This window comes from Phoxinus phoxinus (genome assembly GCF_949152265.1).
Source record: "Phoxinus phoxinus genome assembly, chromosome: 16".
Taxonomy (NCBI): domain Eukaryota; kingdom Metazoa; phylum Chordata; class Actinopteri; order Cypriniformes; family Leuciscidae; genus Phoxinus; species Phoxinus phoxinus.
This window is the reverse complement of record NC_136891.1, coordinates 14,241,498-14,259,741: the sequence shown is the minus strand read 5'-3', so window position 1 is coordinate 14,259,741 and position 18,244 is coordinate 14,241,498. Positions and strand designations below refer to the sequence as shown.

The 18,244-nt window shown below is 41.3% G+C and overlaps 1 protein-coding gene across 3 annotated transcripts; it reads left to right on the top strand.

Annotated features, from left to right (window-relative positions):
* The first annotated feature begins 1,986 nt into the window (after positions 1–1,986).
* On the top strand, positions 1,987–17,947 carry lrp11 (low density lipoprotein receptor-related protein 11). 3 transcript variants are annotated; one of them, XM_079639068.1, is made up of 9 exons: positions 1,987–2,806; positions 4,855–5,012; positions 7,867–8,008; positions 11,589–11,714; positions 11,815–11,961; positions 15,267–15,437; positions 16,228–16,284; positions 16,828–16,944; positions 17,067–17,947. In XM_079639068.1, exons 1-9 carry the CDS (start codon positions 2,191–2,193, stop codon positions 17,219–17,221), a joined length of 1,689 nt encoding a protein of 562 aa, XP_079495194.1. In that variant the 5' UTR covers positions 1,987–2,190; the 3' UTR covers positions 17,222–17,947. The 3 variants fall into 3 exon arrangements, with proteins under 3 accessions (XP_079495194.1, XP_079495195.1, XP_079495193.1); XM_079639069.1 differs by having other exon boundaries at positions 15,264–15,437; positions 16,231–16,284; XM_079639067.1 differs by having other exon boundaries at positions 15,264–15,437.
* The last annotated feature ends 297 nt before the right edge of the window (positions 17,948–18,244 follow it).

The window sequence follows — 18,244 nt, the reverse complement described above, 5'->3', positions numbered from 1 at the left end:
ACTTTAGTTAGTATATAATGTTGCTGTTTGAGCATAAACAACATCTGGAAAGTTATGACGCTCAAAGTTCAAAGCAAAGGGAGATATTTTCTTTTTAATGACTACAACAAACGACTAATAGGGACTGCACAAGCTTCTTCCTGGGTTAGTGACATCACAATCCCTAAAATTTACATAAAACCCACCCCTGGAAACACACAACAAAGGGGGTGAGTCCATGAGAAGAGGAAGAGTTGTTGTAGTCGAGCACATTTGTGAGTCTACTCAAGCTGGCACATCCGTCTTTTCACAATTTATTGCAACATAGTAACACAAATGCAATAGCATGTCACTCTGTAGGCATCTTACAACAGTTCCCACATGAGCGATTTATAGATTATCATGACAGAATATGCTAATCAATGACTTGAAGATACTTAACTTAAAATTCATCAACTAACCATTCAGAAAAGTCCTGTGGCTTCAACATGTTGTCACTTCTTCTTGAGTTTTTCCACCATTGTCCGACTCCGGTTTGAACATAAAAGGCTAAAAGTTTTAGAAATGTTCAGTGCTTGTCTGCATGAGGTAATCGAAGCTGCTAACATACACAAACAAGCTCTTGAAGCTCCGCCCTCTGTGCAGCAGCTCATTTACATTTAAAGGGACACACACAAAACGACGCGTTTTTGCTCACCCTCAAAAAGGGACAATTTTTTGTCCGTAACGTGCAATAAACCAATCAGAGTCTCATTTCACATTCCCTTTAAAAGCCAGTTGCACTCGCACTATTTACATGGCGGAATTTGCAAGTGGAAAAACTGAACACGCCTCTAGAGAGGAAACGGATCTGCTCGTGCGTGAGGTTAAAGCAAGCAGACCATCTACGGGACAAGCTGAATTCCACCATATCTTTATGCAGAAAACAGTAAAGCACCATCAATGCGCCTGAACACACCTCGTTTTCAGACCAGCATCCCATGGGCGCAAATGCATTTGCTATTTAAACAACGTGGCGAAGGAAGTGAAAATTATAACTACGTCGGGCTGAAACAAATAACACTTGCATTGTGCCTGGCGCTGCATTGTGCAGGTTTATGATAAGGTCCAAAGAGTCTTGGACAGTTCTGGGTGTTTTGTTGCCAAGGAATACCCCATCTTAGGAGCGGCTGCACTCAACATTTTTGTATCTTTTTCTACCACTTACCTATGTGAGAGTGAGAGTGGATTTTCTGCTCTGACTGCAATGAAAACAAAATACAGATATCGCCTACAGCCATCACAAGACATGCGTGTTTGTCTGCCCAAAATAGATAGATAGATTAGATGTGTTGTGTTCAAAGAAGGCACACCTTTCTCACTAATACATTTACATTGCTAACACTTAAGCTAGAAGTAGATTTTGAAGAAGAAGAAAAAATCAGTTCTTGAAATTTGTATTGCATGTCTTTGTAAACCAGTAGCCTAGTACTCAGTTCACAGCTATTCCTCTCATCACCTTTGCTTAACAGAACCATTAGGCTGCTGTTTTGACTTTTGAAAGATTATCATGACTTTTTATATTTCGTATTTCTTAATGGACTTTTCACAGACCGTGATTACGTGTTTTAATGGTCATCAGCATTGTGTAAATGTATTTTCATAAAAAAAAATGTAGGTAGGCTATTTATAACACTATAGGCTACTTTGTATTATATCACATTTGCATCAAATCACAAAAAAAACAGTAAACGTTGCAGTGAGGCTGTTTCTTACTCAACTTTTTATACAACAAAAATGAACCACCTACTTACCTCTACTAAACTATACTGTTGCATCATTTTCCTGTTATCACTATAAATCTGCGTTGAAACAATATGTATTCTTAAACAGCGCTAGCCTATATAAATAAATTGGACTTGAAAACTTGCTACGAGCTCGTAATCACGACTTCAGAAGTGGTAAATCTCCGACAGCACGTGAAGGCAGCATCAGTGAGCCACAGAGCGCCCCCTGCAGGGACCATACATCGCAACACAACACAACACTGCATTCACTGATGCTGACTCCAGCTCAGTGCCTGTGGAGACGACAGGTGCTTCGTGCTGTTCTTCTAAAATGCGCAAAAAGGCGATTCTTACGTCGTAAACTGACACTTTGAATCTCGAATATGATGTGAGAGAAAGCGGGTGATCGTTTCCACCGTGGGAAAGGAGCGTTTACAGCGCAACCATGCTTCACTGTGCGCTTCATCATGTCCAGCGAGCGCTCATCTGTTCGCTTCTTCTCTGCGTGACGAGGACGGTCCTGATGACGCGCTCCTCCTCTCCAACATCTGACCTCAAATCCCAAATATCCGGCGTGGAGGAACTGCTGGAGGAGTTCCGCAAGCAGCTCCAGCAGGACGAGCCGGGCCCGAGAGGGGAAGCGGGGGACGGGGACCCCTGTGTCGGGGTCTTTCAGGCGCAGGAGGAGCGCATCATCCGCGCCAGCGCGTCCATCGAGCAGGGCGGCGCTTTCCTGTCCGCGCCGCAGAGCGTGTTCAGCTGGAGGGACTGCGTGCACGCCTGCTGCGCGCTGCCGCACTGCACTGATGCCATCATCCAGGAGGAGCTCACGCAGCCGGACGGCAGTCTGCGCTGTTACCTGTTCAACTGCACCCGCGGAGGCAGGAGTGTGTGCTCGTTCTCCTTCCAGCCGGGCTTCAGCACCTACAGCCGAGCAGACAACAGCACCAGAGCCCGCGAACCCCCGAGGGGAGACCCCTCTGCTGCACCGGGCCGTCCCGACACTGCAGCCGGGAGGGGACCCGAATATGGGATCGGGGAGGAGGAGTCCCTAATGCAGGGTGGGTTTCTCCGGTTTCAGTGAATGTATCATGCCAAAAATTGTTTTCAGCATTGATAATAAGAGCAAAATGTCTTGAGTAGCAAATCAGCAAATCACTTGATGAGCTAATCTTTAGAAGTGGGAAGTTCCGATAGCACGTGAAGGCAGTCAATAACTAAAGTAAATTGTGCTTCAAATTAGCATAATGATATAATGGGTATCTCCATTTATTTTTTTTGAACACAAGCAAATTGCCTACATAGGCCTACATGATAAAAAAGCATTATATTATACTTTGTGCACAACGTAAAGGACTTTAAAGCTTTGACATTGCTGGAAGAAGAGATAGTACCCAAATAATATTACAGGTCAAAAAATACTAAAAAGAGGTTTAACAGACACAAATTTGCACTTGTATATATTAAAAAATAACTAGATTTATAAGAAAATACTTGTCTTTTAGATTCTTGTCAGAGTTATAAAATACAAATAAGACATCCTTAAACACCAAAGAAAAATAGTCTAAGAAAGAAGCACGCACAAACAGACAAAATTTCTTCCAAAAAGTAGCAACATGACCACAAACCCTAAAAAGGTGAGGAACAGACTCGTCTTCCACTCCACAGAAGGAGCATAGGGGATCCAACTTTTATATAAAGCCGAGCTTTAAGAGCTCGTGTCCTTTTACCTCACACAGACATGCACTGAAAATTTAAAAAAGGTTTAGCCTTTTATGTTCAAAACGGAGTCCGACAATTATGGAGAGACGCAAAAGAAGTGACAACATGTAGAAGCAACAGGACATTTCTGAATGGTTATTTGATGAATTTATGTATCTTATGTGTAGTTATCTTCTAGTCATTGATTAGCATATTCTGTCATGATAATCTATAAATCGTGTTCCCAGGGGCGGGGTTGATGTAAAATCTAGGGTTGGTGATGTCACTAACCTGGGAGGAAGCTCGTGTAGTCCCTATCAGCCGTTTGTTGTAGTCCTTAAAAAACTATTTATTTAAAAGAAAATATCTCCCTTTGCTTTGAACTTTGAGCATTGTAACCTTGCAGATGTTGTTTATGCTCAAACAGCAACATCACATACTAACTAAAGTTAGAAAAGTGAAATCATAATCAACCACCCCTTTAAGATTGAAAACATAAATCTTTGTACAGTACCCTCTATAGTACATTGAACGAAAAGGCAGTAGTTTTAAACAATGTTTGTTTGTTCGTTTATTTATTTATAGCACGTTACAGGCTACCAGTTCCAAAGTGCTGTACATTACAATAAAAGCAAAAGAACAACAAGACAAAACATAAAAACATCCATGTACTAAAATGCCAAAGAGTACAAATGAGATTGTAAGCGTCCTGAAAATTATTAAGAGTTAAGGAAGATCTAACATCCAATGGCAGATTATTCCACACTCTTGGACCAGCGATAGCACGATCACCCTTTAATTTGAGACGCGCACGGGGAATAGTTAGAAGAAACTTGTTAGATGATCTTAGTATTATGCCGGGACTAGGGCTTAATAAGTTCAGCTAAGTATTCTGGCACCATTCCGTGCTTTAAAAACATATATCAGAATCTTATACTGTATCCTAAAATGTATTGGTAGCCATCCTAAAAAGAATAACAAGGAGTAACATGATCCGTTTCCCCAGCATTCATTAACAACCTTGCAGCATTTTGTACTAGCTGCAAGTGTGAAACGTGTGTTTGGCAGGTCCCAACATAAAGACCACTACAATAATCTAGACGGGAAAAATATAAGTGTGGACAACTTTTTCCAGGTCACTGGCTGACAGAATTGGTTTCAATTTGGCTATTGCCCTTAAATAGAAGAAGCAATTACGAACCACCGTCTTTATCTGTCGATCAAATATGACACCCAAGTTCTTTACTTGATCCTGCAGATACCCCTTCCACGGGCCCAAGTTATCGATTACCATTTGGCTACAAGCTGTGCCACCAAAAAAATAATTTATGTTTTGTTTTCATTCACTTGAATGAAATGTTGGCACAATAAATGTTGAAGTTGATTTTCCTGGGTCTGGGTCCCACAGGTTTGGATGAGCCGCCCCGCAGTGATGCGGGTCAGGATCTGGTGGTTCAGCTGCCGACGGACTGGGCGGTGCTGGACGGCAGAGACAGCACCGATGATCATCACATCACACATTATGACTGGGCTCTTGTGAAAGGAGACCCCTCCGTTAAAATGAAGGTAAACCTGTCATAGTCAGTCATCTTTCAAAGACTCAACGTGTGTGAACATCCTGACCAGCAATGTTTGCGAAAACCCTTTGCTGTACTATTGGTTTGTGTACTAATGTTTGGTTTTCCAGCTAGATTGCAATTGAATCAGTGGTAATATCATATGACACTCTCATTTGTGGTCAACACATATTGTATCACTACTCATTTGCTTTAGTTGAACTTAGATCAACTTTGTTACTTGTGTTGCTTAAAACTGCCACATCTGACTTCTAGTTACTTTATCGCTGCAGACTTCTCTCAGTTTGAACGAGGAATCACTGCATTATGTGGCAAAACTTAAACGCTTTTATTACAATAAACACAGCTGTCTGTATTGCAAGTGTTTGTGTTGACTTGAAAGCCATCGATTGCTATCCACAACCGGTTACATTTATTTGTTTTATGTTTGTGTCAGTTACATTGTAATGGACATCCGCAGAGTCTAAATACACCGTGACCTAAATAATATCAATGCCTTATGTAGTATTCTTCTCCAATTTTGTTTATTTTAATGAAAAATATCTGTGATTTGTCTTCTGTGAGAGACTGTTGACAAGTATAGACAAGATGGATGGGGAAGATCATGTTACAGTCACTGACCACAAAAAACAAAAGAACATTTCAGAAACGGTCTGCATTCTGAGTGAGCACGATTCACGCATGAATTTTTAGCAGCAAGAAATGAAATGACCAGCAATAAATCTCATTAGTGATTTTCAGTAACACTAGGGCAACAGAATGAATGGTTACTGGCAACCAACATTTTTTAAATAACGTTTTTATTATGCTTGCAAACCATACTTTGCTATACTTGATCTTTACAAATTATTTACCTTTTATTGTGAAACATTCGACTGTTGTTATGTATGCAGATGATTCCACACTGTACTGTTCTGCAAAAACTCCTCAAGATGTCTCAAATCTATTAAATCATGACTTGCAGAATATAAGCAAGTGGGTAAAAGATAACAAATTAGTTTTAATTGTAGACAAATCAACATCTATGATATTCTGGAAAAGATCAAAACTAACTACCCAGCCCTCTCTGAACTTGTCAGTCAATGGGCTGCAGCTAAGACAAGTGATGCAAGCCAGGTTACTGGGCGTCACCTTGGATTCTTACTTGTCTTGGTCAGCTCATATTGATGGAATGATAGTTAAAATGGGGAATGGTATTGCAATGTCCAGAAAATGTATGTCATATATTCCTATGTCCATTGCTAAACAGGTTGTCCAGTCTCTTGTTCTGTGCCATTTAGAAAACTGTCCAATTATATGGTCGTCTGCATCACAAAAAGACCTTCGTAAGCTTCAAGTGGCACAAAATAGGGCAGCGAGGACTGTCCTCCAGTGCTCTCTTAAGACTAACGTGGTCCTGATGCATAAATGCCTTTCTTGGCTCACAGTTGACGACAAAATTAAACTACGATTGACTTTAATATTGTGGAATGCAGTATTTATGAAACAGCCACAGTTTCTCTCTGAGCAGCTTGTTTTTGTAGGAAGTAGACACCTATATGCCACCAGGCAGGCACTAGGTGGTGACATAAAACTTCCGCTTCCCAGGACAAATTTTCTGAAACGCACATCACTTTACAGAGCAATATCTATTTGGAATCAACTCTCGGTCTCATCACGCAGAATTCAGAACAAATACAAATTTAAGAGGACAGTAACCCAGGAACTGCTGCAAATGACCTCGTGAAAGCTGGTAATTTTTATGTTCTTTCACTTGGTAATTTTTTTAATGTAATTGCAATGTTTGAATTCTCTTGATTGTAATTTGTGTTGTTATTGCTTTGTGTAATTTTATGTTGTGAATATTTTAAAGAGGACCCCAGGAAGATTAGCTGCCATTAAATGGGCCGCTAATGGGGATCCTAATAAAACAATAAAACAATAAATACAGAGATGACATTAATGATATACAATTTTGTATACAATACACAACATATATCAACAATATGTTCAATGTCATCTGAACATACAGTATAAGGGGGGAAACAATTAATTAACACTGATTTGCTAAAAAATGAACGATTACTAGCAACCAACATTACTGTAATGATGTTGGAGGACGCAGAAGAATCCATTTGCAGCTTTATTAGAATAGTCAACAGGCCGGGTAAATCAGGAGCAGACAGAACAACGGGGATAATCACAGAGCAGAAGTAGTTAACAGGCAAGGGTCGAGGCAGGCGGCAGGAATCACAGTCCAATGAACAATCCGGGTCGAGACAGGCAGCAGAACAATCAGAGATCGATATAACAGTCCGAGTCGAGGTAGGCAGCAGAAGAAGATATAAACAATCCAAGGTCTGTAACAGTTCAGCAAACACAGGAAAAACACTCAGAAATTGTACGCCGGGCAATGCAATACTTCGCAATGAACTTGAGAGTGAACGGGGGTTTATATGGGTGAGTGTGGATGAGCTGCAGGTGTTTGTGTAATCAGTCCCAGGTGAGCGGCATGATGGGATATAGAGTTTGTGATGGTTAATATTCTGGTGAAAGTGTCCTACAGTGGTGAAGAGGAGGTGAAGTGGAAGCCTGCTCTGTAACAATTACAGTGACCTGGTGCTTTCCAGTGACTTCACTGACAAATCGCTATAACCACATCAGTGTTTTGAATTGAGACCTTTTTGTGACCTATAATTATTTTGCATGTGACAAAATTCAGCTGTAATCTTTCACAGCAATTACAGACTCTCAGTGAAACGAGGCGTTTACTGGTCTTATGTCGTCTGAGTGTTTACTGGTCTTATGTCGTCTTGAGTGTTTACTGGTCTTTTGTCTGGTCTTATATCGTCTGATTTGAGCAGGTGACTCACCCAGGCCTGCTGAAGCTCAGCGGACTCAGAGAAGGGATTTACACCTTTGAGATCACCGTCACGGACACAGCGGGACAGAAGAGCTCTGACAACGTGTCGGTCAGTGTGCTCGCACCAGCTCCACACGCTGAAGGTCAGATATTACTGGGTTATCTTCCTTCAAAACTGTCTCACAGTTGCATGTGAACATGGATGATTACTTTTGTAATTTTCTGTGCGAGTTTCTGTGTGTGTTTGTCACAACCAGTGTTGTTTAAAGTGCACGTAGACGAAGGTTCAGAGCTCAAATTGTTCTAAAACTTAACGGATATTTTCAGTATAATGAGCTCTTATGTCAAAAGGTCAAGTAAAATTTGATTTCTGAATTGAGATAATAGTGATGTGCATGTAAACTTGGTTCACTGAGAAGTAATATGGATACTTTAGGGACGTTTAATGAAACAATGGTTTGAAACAGTGTGAAAAAGCTATACATGTGTACATATATATGAACAGGGATTTGGGAAGTTACATCTCTAAATTCACCCCCTTAAAAATAAAGTACAACCGCAAGAAATAAAAACACTAGTAAGAGGGAAATAAGTGTGCTGCAGCAACTGTACATCCTACAGCGAAGCGGCTCATACGCACAAACCAATCAGGAGCTAGCAGACCATCCCGCCAGAATGGGCATGACTTACACTATAAAAGCTGACCATTTCGCCATAGCATCAGATTAAATCAGGTTCTTAAGCTCAAATTGATACTTTGACAATCTGGTTTCCGATCGCATCACAGCACAGAGCGCTGTGCTCATAAAGATAATAAACAATATCTGCTTAAATACTGATACAGGAAAATGATCAGTACTGGTACTACTGGTACTGGTACTAACTTAAAAACGCAGCACTATTAGCAACTGACTCCGTCCCGAAATGGAGCCTAGGGTTACAACCCGAGGTTCACAGTTAGACACGAGCCATTTAATAAGAACCAACGAACCAGACCTGAGTCGGGTCCTAATGACATAATGAGGGCTCATATGGCCAGTAATAGGACAACATGTGCTTATGGACAGTAAACTTGTTAGACTGATAATCTGACTGATCGGGTCGAACTATCACACTGAGAGGACTCGAGCTTGTAAGAAGGGTACCTCCAAATTATAGAACCTAACAAATGTGGATGGTGAGGACCAGCCGGCCACTGCACATATGTCTTCAATTGGTAGACCACTGGACCAGGCCCACGAAGAGGCCATGTCTCTTGTGGAATGGGCTCTAGCGCCTATAGGACATTCCTGACCCACTGAGGCATATGCCAGAGAAATGGCATCCACTATCCATCTCGATAGCCTCTGCTTCGTGACCGGTAACCCTTTGGTGCGGCTGCCAAAGCACACAAAGAGCTGTTCCGACTGCCTGAACGGTGCAGAACGCTCCAGCTAGATTTTGAGAGCTCTGACAGGACAGAGAAAATTAGCTCCCCCGTCGTTCTCCGAGGGAAGAAGCGCTGATAGCGTAATAACCTGCGCTCTGAACGAGTTGAGAGCACTTTAGGTACGTAGCCGTGTCTCGGTTTAAGAGTGGAATCTGGAATCACCAACCCCAAACTCCAGGCTGGACAAACCCATGGAGAGTGCCTGCAGATCGCCCACTCGCTTAAAGGAGAACTCCGGTCAATTTTAACATTGAGCTCAATTTTTAGTAAATTTGGAGTGCTGTCGATACAGAGAACAACGAACAAAATCGGTGTTGCCTACACCGTGATATCCTCTTTTTAAAATTTGCACCCTATTGACTTGAATGGGGCACGTTTTAAACCTGCTTTTATTTCTCTTATCATCCTTGATGTGTCATTACAAGTGCCCAGCCATGTTGAGTGATTCCTTCAGAGTGAACACGAGTGAATCTGACTGCAGGAGATGTGAAAGATATTAATAAAAATGATGTTATATCAGCCAGCGCACATACCTGTATTTAGTTCCTGTTTTCGGTCGAAGTCCAAAGTAGTCGATTGTCGAGTTGACGCGCATAGGTTTAGTTACTTAGATCACGCGCGTCAACTCGACAATTGACTACTTTGGACTTCGACCGAAAACAGGAACTAAATACAGGTATATGCGCTGGCTGATATAACATCATTTTTATTCATATCTTTCACATCTCCTGCAGTCAGATTCACTCGTGTTCACTCTGAAGGAATCACTCAACATGGCTGGGCACTTGTAATGACACATCAAGGATGATAAGAGAAATAAAAGCAGGTTTAAAACGTGCCCCATTCAAGTCAATAGGGTGCAAATTTTAAAAAGAGGATAACACGGTGTAGGCAACACCGATTTTTGTCGTTGTTCTCTGTATTGACAGCACTCCAAATTTACTAAAAATTGAGCTCAATGTTAAAATTGACCGGAGTTCTCCTTTAACTGATGCCAGGGCCAACAGGAGAGCAGTTTTCAGCGAAAGTGGCTTAAGGTCAGCCGACTGAAGCGGCTCAAATGGGGGGCCCTTCAGGGCCCGAAGGACTGTGGAGAGGTCCCACGCTGGCCCCCGAGGGGCGTTCATCCTCCTGGCCCCTTTAAGGAAACGAGCAACCAGGTCGCTTTTCCCTAGGTACTGGTCAGCCACAGGAGCATGATACGCTGCTATGGCCGCCACATATACCTTGAGCGTGGAGGGGGTGCGTCCCACGTCCAAGAGCTCTTGAAGGAAAGAGTGTACCGCTGGTACCTCACATGACTGGGGTTCGAGGACCCTAGCTGTGCACCAGCTGTTGAACACCGACCACTTCAGAGCATAGAGGCGCCTTGTAGATGACACCCTAGCCTCAGTGATAGTATTCAAGATTCTCTCTGGGAGGTCCCAGGATACCCATTGAGGTGCCACACATGGATGGCCCACAAGTCGGGGCGAGGGTGCCAAATCGCCCCGTTCGCCTGTGTGAGGAGATCCTTCCTCTTTGGTACAGGCCAGGGGCTGTGTCCATCATCTGTGCCAGCTCTGGGAACCATACATGATTATTCATCAAAGTTCGGGAGGAGCACGTTCAAATAATCAATCCAATTAACTTATCATCAACAATCATCATGTCTATCCCATCAGCATGAGAGGAAGCATATATATAGGCACTCAGTCGACTCACCTACATTCCTTGACAGAGTATAGCTTCCCTCCACCACCCCGACACCTCACTCTTGGCTTGTTCCTTCCACAGCCAGGAATACGGGGGGAGTACTCTGGGTTGTGTTAAAAAAACAGTTGGGCAGTCGGTTTCTGCAAGTGAAATTAGTTTTAACTAGAGTTTTAGTGCATTTTTACAGTAACATACTGTAGATTACAGTAAATAACTGTACAATTAACAGTAAATTACTGGCAACAGTGTTTCAACGAACTTGATAAACCCGTGATATCTTCTTCGGGGCGTAAAAGGAAAATAAAAGCTGAAACCTTTTCACGGAACCTTGCACATTTAGTGCTGCACTATGTTTTAAAATAAAAGCTTCACTATTCTCGAGGAAAGGAGTTTCCCCCACTGCTACGCAATACGAAGTGACCGTTCTCGAAAGAGAACACTGTTTCCTTACTGCTGTACATGTGTTTTTATTGTTTTGGTTTCTTAATGTTGTTCTGATGTCTGTTATGTGCAGACCCTTGTAATTACCTGGTGGGGATTAATAAACTGTAAACATGAATCGGCATGGACTTGACACAGATGTGTGTGTTTCTCCAAAGTGTGTACAGGTCACTGTTCTCGGTATCAGTTCATGTGTGATGATGGCTGCTGTATCGACATCGGTTATGCCTGCGATGGAAAGCAACACTGCCCTGACCGATCAGATGAAGATTTCTGCCAAAACTGTAAGCCTACCACCAAGCCATTCCCCGGCCATCTTCTCAAAAAGCTTTTCAGTACCCCAATTATTTTAAGATGTATAAAAGTGTTTGGTCTGTTTTATAGTTGATACTGGTCACAAGTCCAACCCCTCCTCTAAACATGGGCCAGATATTCAAAAAACTGAAGCAGCAGCCCAGACGCCATCAGAGATACAGCTCACTGACAGCCCTAAACCTGAACAACACCAACATTATGGCTTCAGCAACCAAGGTAATGCGTAAGATACATAATTCAAAGGCACAAACACACACACACACACACACACACACACACGCGCACGCACGCACAGACGCACAGACAGACGCACACACACACACCATTAACAAAGCATGTAGTAGTAGTACTTTATTGTCATTGTAACCTGTACAACGAAATTTTAAAAGTGCCAAACAGTTAGTGCATCAGTAAATCAATATAAATAAATATCAATAAATAATTTAAAAAATATAAATATCTCCTTATTAGAGATACACACACATGCCACATATGTCTATGGCCATATTTACATTACATGGTTCAAGTGACCCAATTCCAATGTGTTTCTTTTGTGTGTGGCACAGATATGACCCACGAACGTAACAAGCACATGGATTCCAATATTCTCAGATCGGTTTCAGGCCTCATTTATATGTGGAAATAAATCTAACATGAATCGGATATATATCAACTTGGGTGGACAGCAACCGTGATCACATGACTTTGTTCAATGCCAAAGCTGCAACAAGGGCTCTCCTCTTTCTTTTCTTCTAATTAATTCTATAGTTATGTGCGTTTGAATATATGTGCGCATGTTTGTAATTCTCTACAAACCAAGCCTAAACAAACTACTTGTCCTGCCTATAAATTTGATACAAAATTGTATTTTATTTTATCACTACGGGGTAGAGACGCGAATTTTCCACAATGCTTTATCTGTAGAGTGGTAAAGGGATCCTCCATAGGGAGAGGCTAGTTGGCACTTCAGCACTGCGTTGACATCGGGTCCAGGCGAAGGTCCTTCATCTGATCTGGATACGGCCTGGATCCGGCAGGCTGCGGGAAACCCTCTGGATAAACAAAGACACTAAAATTAGCGTAGATGCCATTCTTCTTATGATGTAACGAGTACATCAGGATTTAAGGGAAGTGTTCCCAGTTCCGGCTGACCTAATCTATGCAGCCTTACATTGAATTATAGAAGTCTACAATGAGTTATGTGAATGCTAGGTCAAAGAGATGTCTTTAATCTAGCTTTGAACTGACAGAGTGTGTCTGCTTCCCGGACAATGGTAGGAAGACTGTTCCAAAGTTTTGGTGCTAAATAGGAAAAGGATCTACGGCCAGCAGTCTATTTTGATATTCTAGGTATTATTAACTGGCCGGAATTTTGAGATCGCAATAGATGTGAAGGACTATAATGCGTTAAGAGCTCGCTCAAGTACTGCGGAGCTAAACCATTTAGTGCTTTGTAAGTAATCAGCAATATTTTAAAATGTATACGATGTTTAATAGGCAGCCAATGCAGTGTTGACAGAACGGGGCTAATATGGTCATACTTCCTGGTTCTGGTAAGAACTCGAGCTGCTGCGTCTTGAACTAGCTGTAGTTTGTTTGTTAAGCGTGCAGGGCAACCACCCAGTAGAGCATTACAATAATCTAGCCTTGAGGTCATGAACGCATAAACTAATTGTTCCGCATTTGTCAATGTGAGCATATGGCGTAATTTAGATATATTTTTAAGATGGAAAAATGCGGTTTTACAGATACTAGACACGTGACTTTCAAATGAAAGATTGGTATCAAAGAGCACACCCAGGTTCCTAACCAACGACGAAGACTTAACAGAGCAGCCATCAAGTGTTAGACAGTATTCTAGGTTATTACGTGTGGAAGTTTTTTGTCCAATAATTAGAATCTCTGTTTTTTCTGAATTTAGTAGTAGGAAATTACTAGTCATCCATTTTTTTATATCAGCTATGCATTCCGTTAATTTTGTGAATTGGTAAGTTTCGTCAGGGGAAAATTCCATGTTTCCTAATGATATCTCCTAATGGTAGCATATACAGAGTGAACAGCAGCGGTCCTAATACTGAGCCTTGTGGTACGCCATACTGAACTTGAGATTGATTAGACATCTGTTCATTTACTGCTACAAACTGATAACGGTCAGATAAGTATGATTTAAACCATGCTAGTGCAATTCCACTAATGCCATTAATAATGTTCGAGTCTATTTAAAAGGATGTTGTGGTCAATGGTGTCAAATGCAGCACTAAGATCAAGTAACACTGATAGAGAGATACAACCACGATCAGATGATAAGAGTAAATCAAAGGCTTAAGAGACAAATGTTTGGCTGACTGTTAAAGATGGTGCGGAAAGCAAAAACGTGTAATATCATTTTGTCTGGGTCCTTTGCAATTTGCACTATTTTTAGTTCCTTTTTGGCCTAAGCTTTTCCTGGACAGTACGTCAACCTTGGGTTGTTTCGCCAAGTGTATAGTGTAAATGCAGATATCGGATATGGGTCACTTTTAAAAGAAACAATCAGATATAGTCAACAAATCGTAATTGACCCTTCGCTAAGCCACGGCCAAAAACCGCCACAGGCCAATCGTGGCTTAGCAACCGTAACTAGGTGTGGGAGGTCTGGCAAGCTTTCGAGCGAGGGAAACATGCCGAAGCGTTGTGCGTATGGATTGCGCAAATCTGATACCCGGTATCCTTATTTTTTTCCCTTCCCAAAACCTAAAAGCCAAGGGGAGAAATACCAGGCGTGAATCAAGCAGTGTGGGACGCCCTATTCACAACTAAATGTCGACAGGATTAACAAAAACACCTATTGCTTGGAAATAATGACGGTTCTTTGTTCATAATGCATATTTTTGAACGTAAAATTAGACGATTAAAGGCAAGACAGAGGCTCACTGACATACTTTAAAATATATTTCAGCATTTTGTTAATCGACGGCCTACCCCTGAGTAACTTTACCCCAATCCGATCGCGGCTCTCCCGGTGTTAGTGTTATTCCACAAAATTTATGGATAAACTGTTTGATTTATAATTATTAGATTATTTTCAAAATTCACTTACCCTGCTGTGCATGAACATAGCTGTTCCTCAATTTGTGTGTTTCCCATTTGAATGGTCAGCATATGTGGCGGCTGCTGCTTGTGCTGGGACCTATAGGCTTTAGCTTAAATTCTGATGAAATTATTCTCTAATCGGTTGCATATTATGTCGTGGATATATCCCTCGAATGCATACTGCAGTCCCCTTTGTCTTGCTCTCTCAGATATTTCACCTGTACACCAAAAATGACTAATTATCTCCTTGGGAATGTCTGACACCGGTGCCTAAATACTGTAATAGATGTGCCAGACGCGAAAGCTTGTCAGGCGTAGCAACAGTAACTAAGGAGGGCGGGGCTTAGCGAAGGGTCAATTGGGCATCAAGACCTGCAGTGTAAATGTGGCGTATGTGTCTAGACACATAGTGTGTAGAAAGTAAAAGTGTCTGTGTGTCTGTGTGTCAGATCCCTGTGCAGCGCCCCCAGTGGCCGGCCCGTGTAAAGGAGTTTTCCCACGCTGGTATTATGATCCTGAAACGGGAGACTGCCAGCACTTCCAGTATGGCGGCTGCAGAGGAAACCACAACAACTTCCTCCAGAAGTCTGATTGTGTGAATGAGTGCATTCAGAAACCATGTGAGACTTGACCACCTTTGATAGTGATGAGAGAAACAAAGCTTTTCAAAGTTTCGAATTGAACCGATTGCTTCGCAAAATGATTCACTGTTGAAGCATTCGAATCACCACACGCTGGTGACCCCTGCTGGTCAGACCAGTGGAAATGCAACCAAAACTTGGCCAAACATGCATAAAACAACCTTTTACAAACCCATTGCAAACGCTTTCTTGAAAGTAAAATCTTTCAAATGCAATTAACTAATCATCTAATAAGATTAAATATCAAGTGTCTGTATAATATGTTCTTTTATCAATTTCCATGGCTTGTGTTGTTTGTTTCATGGATGGCTCAGCTAAACAGTCCAATAAGAGACTATTAACTACTATAATTCCTTTCAATTATACTAAAGTCTAATTAAAACGTCTACAAATGTATAAAAATGATCAGAGATCAGGTAAAACCCACAGACACTTTTTCAATGGTTCACCAATCTCAGTGAATCAGCATGATTTATTGGTTCACAGAGATCATCGCCCACCAGCGGTGAACCATTGACATTTTGAAACGTTTCGAAACAGTTATGACGTAACGAAGCCTCGTTTACTGAAATCACGTGACTTGGCAGTTTGATATGCGCTCCGAACCACTGATTTAAAAAAAAGATTCACAAAGGCTTCGAAGCTTCATGAAGCAGAGTTTTGAAATCACCCATCACTAAACTTTGATTAGCTGATTAAATGTATTAAATACAATGTGTTCAATTGAGAATGCTGTGACTCTAAAAATTATTCTTTTGCCATCTTTCAGCAGTAACAAAACATCAGGCCACTGCAACTCCATTACCCAGCAGGACAATATACACATGTATGTACAACAACATCAGGTCTTGTTTCAAATGATTTAAACAATGTAAATCTAATGCATGTTCACTCCGTGATTTCATTGATTTCAAAGAAGAATATAGTTTCCCCTTAAAGTGAAAATCAAAGTGTGCTTTCACGAACAACATGTACTGTTAACATCAACAATGTGTGTTAGTGTCTCATGCCTCATTATTGTTTTTTGTGTGACTTCAGTTAGGGTATATGGAAGCTTGTTTTAAAATAAGAATAAAAATAATAATAAATAAAAAATCTATTATAACACTCAATTGCGACTTTATATTTCGCAATTCTGACTTTTAACTCACAATTGCGAGATATAAAGTCAGAATTGCATGATATAAAGTCGCAATTGTGTGTTATAAAGTCAGAATTGCATGATATAAAGTCGCAATTGTATGTTATAAAGCCAGAATTGCATGATATAAAGTCGCTATTGTGTGTTATAAAGTCAGAATTGCATGATATAAAGTCGCAATTGTATAAAGTCAGAATTGCGAGATGTAAACTTTTTTATTCTGTGCAGCTCCCATAGCCTCGGTCCATAAGGAAAAACTGCAGAATCCTCTCTTAGAGCCTCAGGATTCACTGCCAGCATCTAAAATATACCGTGTACTGGAAGGACACCCACCTCCTGAGTCGGGTGCGTTTTACTTCATGAGTACCCAAACATACACACGTCACTTATACTTCTGTGTGTGTGTATTTCTTCAAACATTTGAAGTGTGATTGTGTGTGTGTGTGTGTGTGTGTGTGTGTGTGTAGGTGCAATCCTCCCGCTGGCTTTGGGTCTGATCATCAGCGCTCTGCTCTTGCTGATGGCGGGCGTCAGGCTCTGGCTTGTGCGTCGCAGACTGAAGAAAGCTTTGCCTCTCACCACAGAAGAGTCCGATTACCTCATCAATGGCATGTATCTGTAGCAGAACAGCCACCTGTCAATCAACCCTCCAATCTGATGCACTGTTTGTGCATGAGTGTGTGTAGTAGAGGATACTTTAGTTGTCAAAAGAGTCTTAAGCAGAAGTAGCCAGCCCTGCTCATGATGCACCAGGTGTGCGTAAGTTACAGTCACAGCCTAGTCTCGATGTAAAGGGGCACTTCGGCTACGTTCAGACTGCAGGCTAATGTGGCCCAAATCTGATTTTTTTTTGCTCACATGTGACTCAGATCTGTTTTTCTAATGACAGTATGAATGGCACAAACCACATGGAATCTGATCTTTTTAATTCCGGTTTGTGCCACTTCCATATGTCCTAAATCCGATACAGGTCAGATGTTTTGTAATGCGACCGCAGTCTGAACAGTCACATCAGAATTCATGCGACTTCTATGTTACTCTAGATCAACATCCGTCTCAATTCTGTGCCCATGGGAGTCACTTCAAAGATTTTACATACCCGAAGGTATCAAGACAATTGTGAAAGGTAGTCAGTGAAGGACAGTGATGTATCAGAGCTCATAAGTATTACAGTGACGGCTCTGTATACAAGCAAAACATGAGGGCTCGTACCATAAATGTTTAAAATCTCTGCTCTCTTTTTCACATCCTCGTCTTTGTTTTTTATATTGCCTGGCTTCCGAGGGAGATCACACTATAAATATATTGATATTGGCCACATTTAAAACAACAGACTGAACTGCTATACAAAAAAAAGAAAATCAGATCTGAGCAGTAAACTGGAAGTGAGCACTAAGGTTGCAGTGTGCACGAAACCTAAATGACATCTTGCGCACAACTAAATATTTTTGCACCATTAAGCTTAGATAACTCTGCGTATAAACAAAATATTTCTACCAGTCTCCGACAAGGTTTGTAGTCTGCAGCATATTGATTAAATTGCATCAAAATCAGACTGACAGACAGACTTCAATCCTTGAGACATAAATTATGTTGACATTTACACTTCAACGTCTATGTGTGCCGTGTTATACATGACAAATTC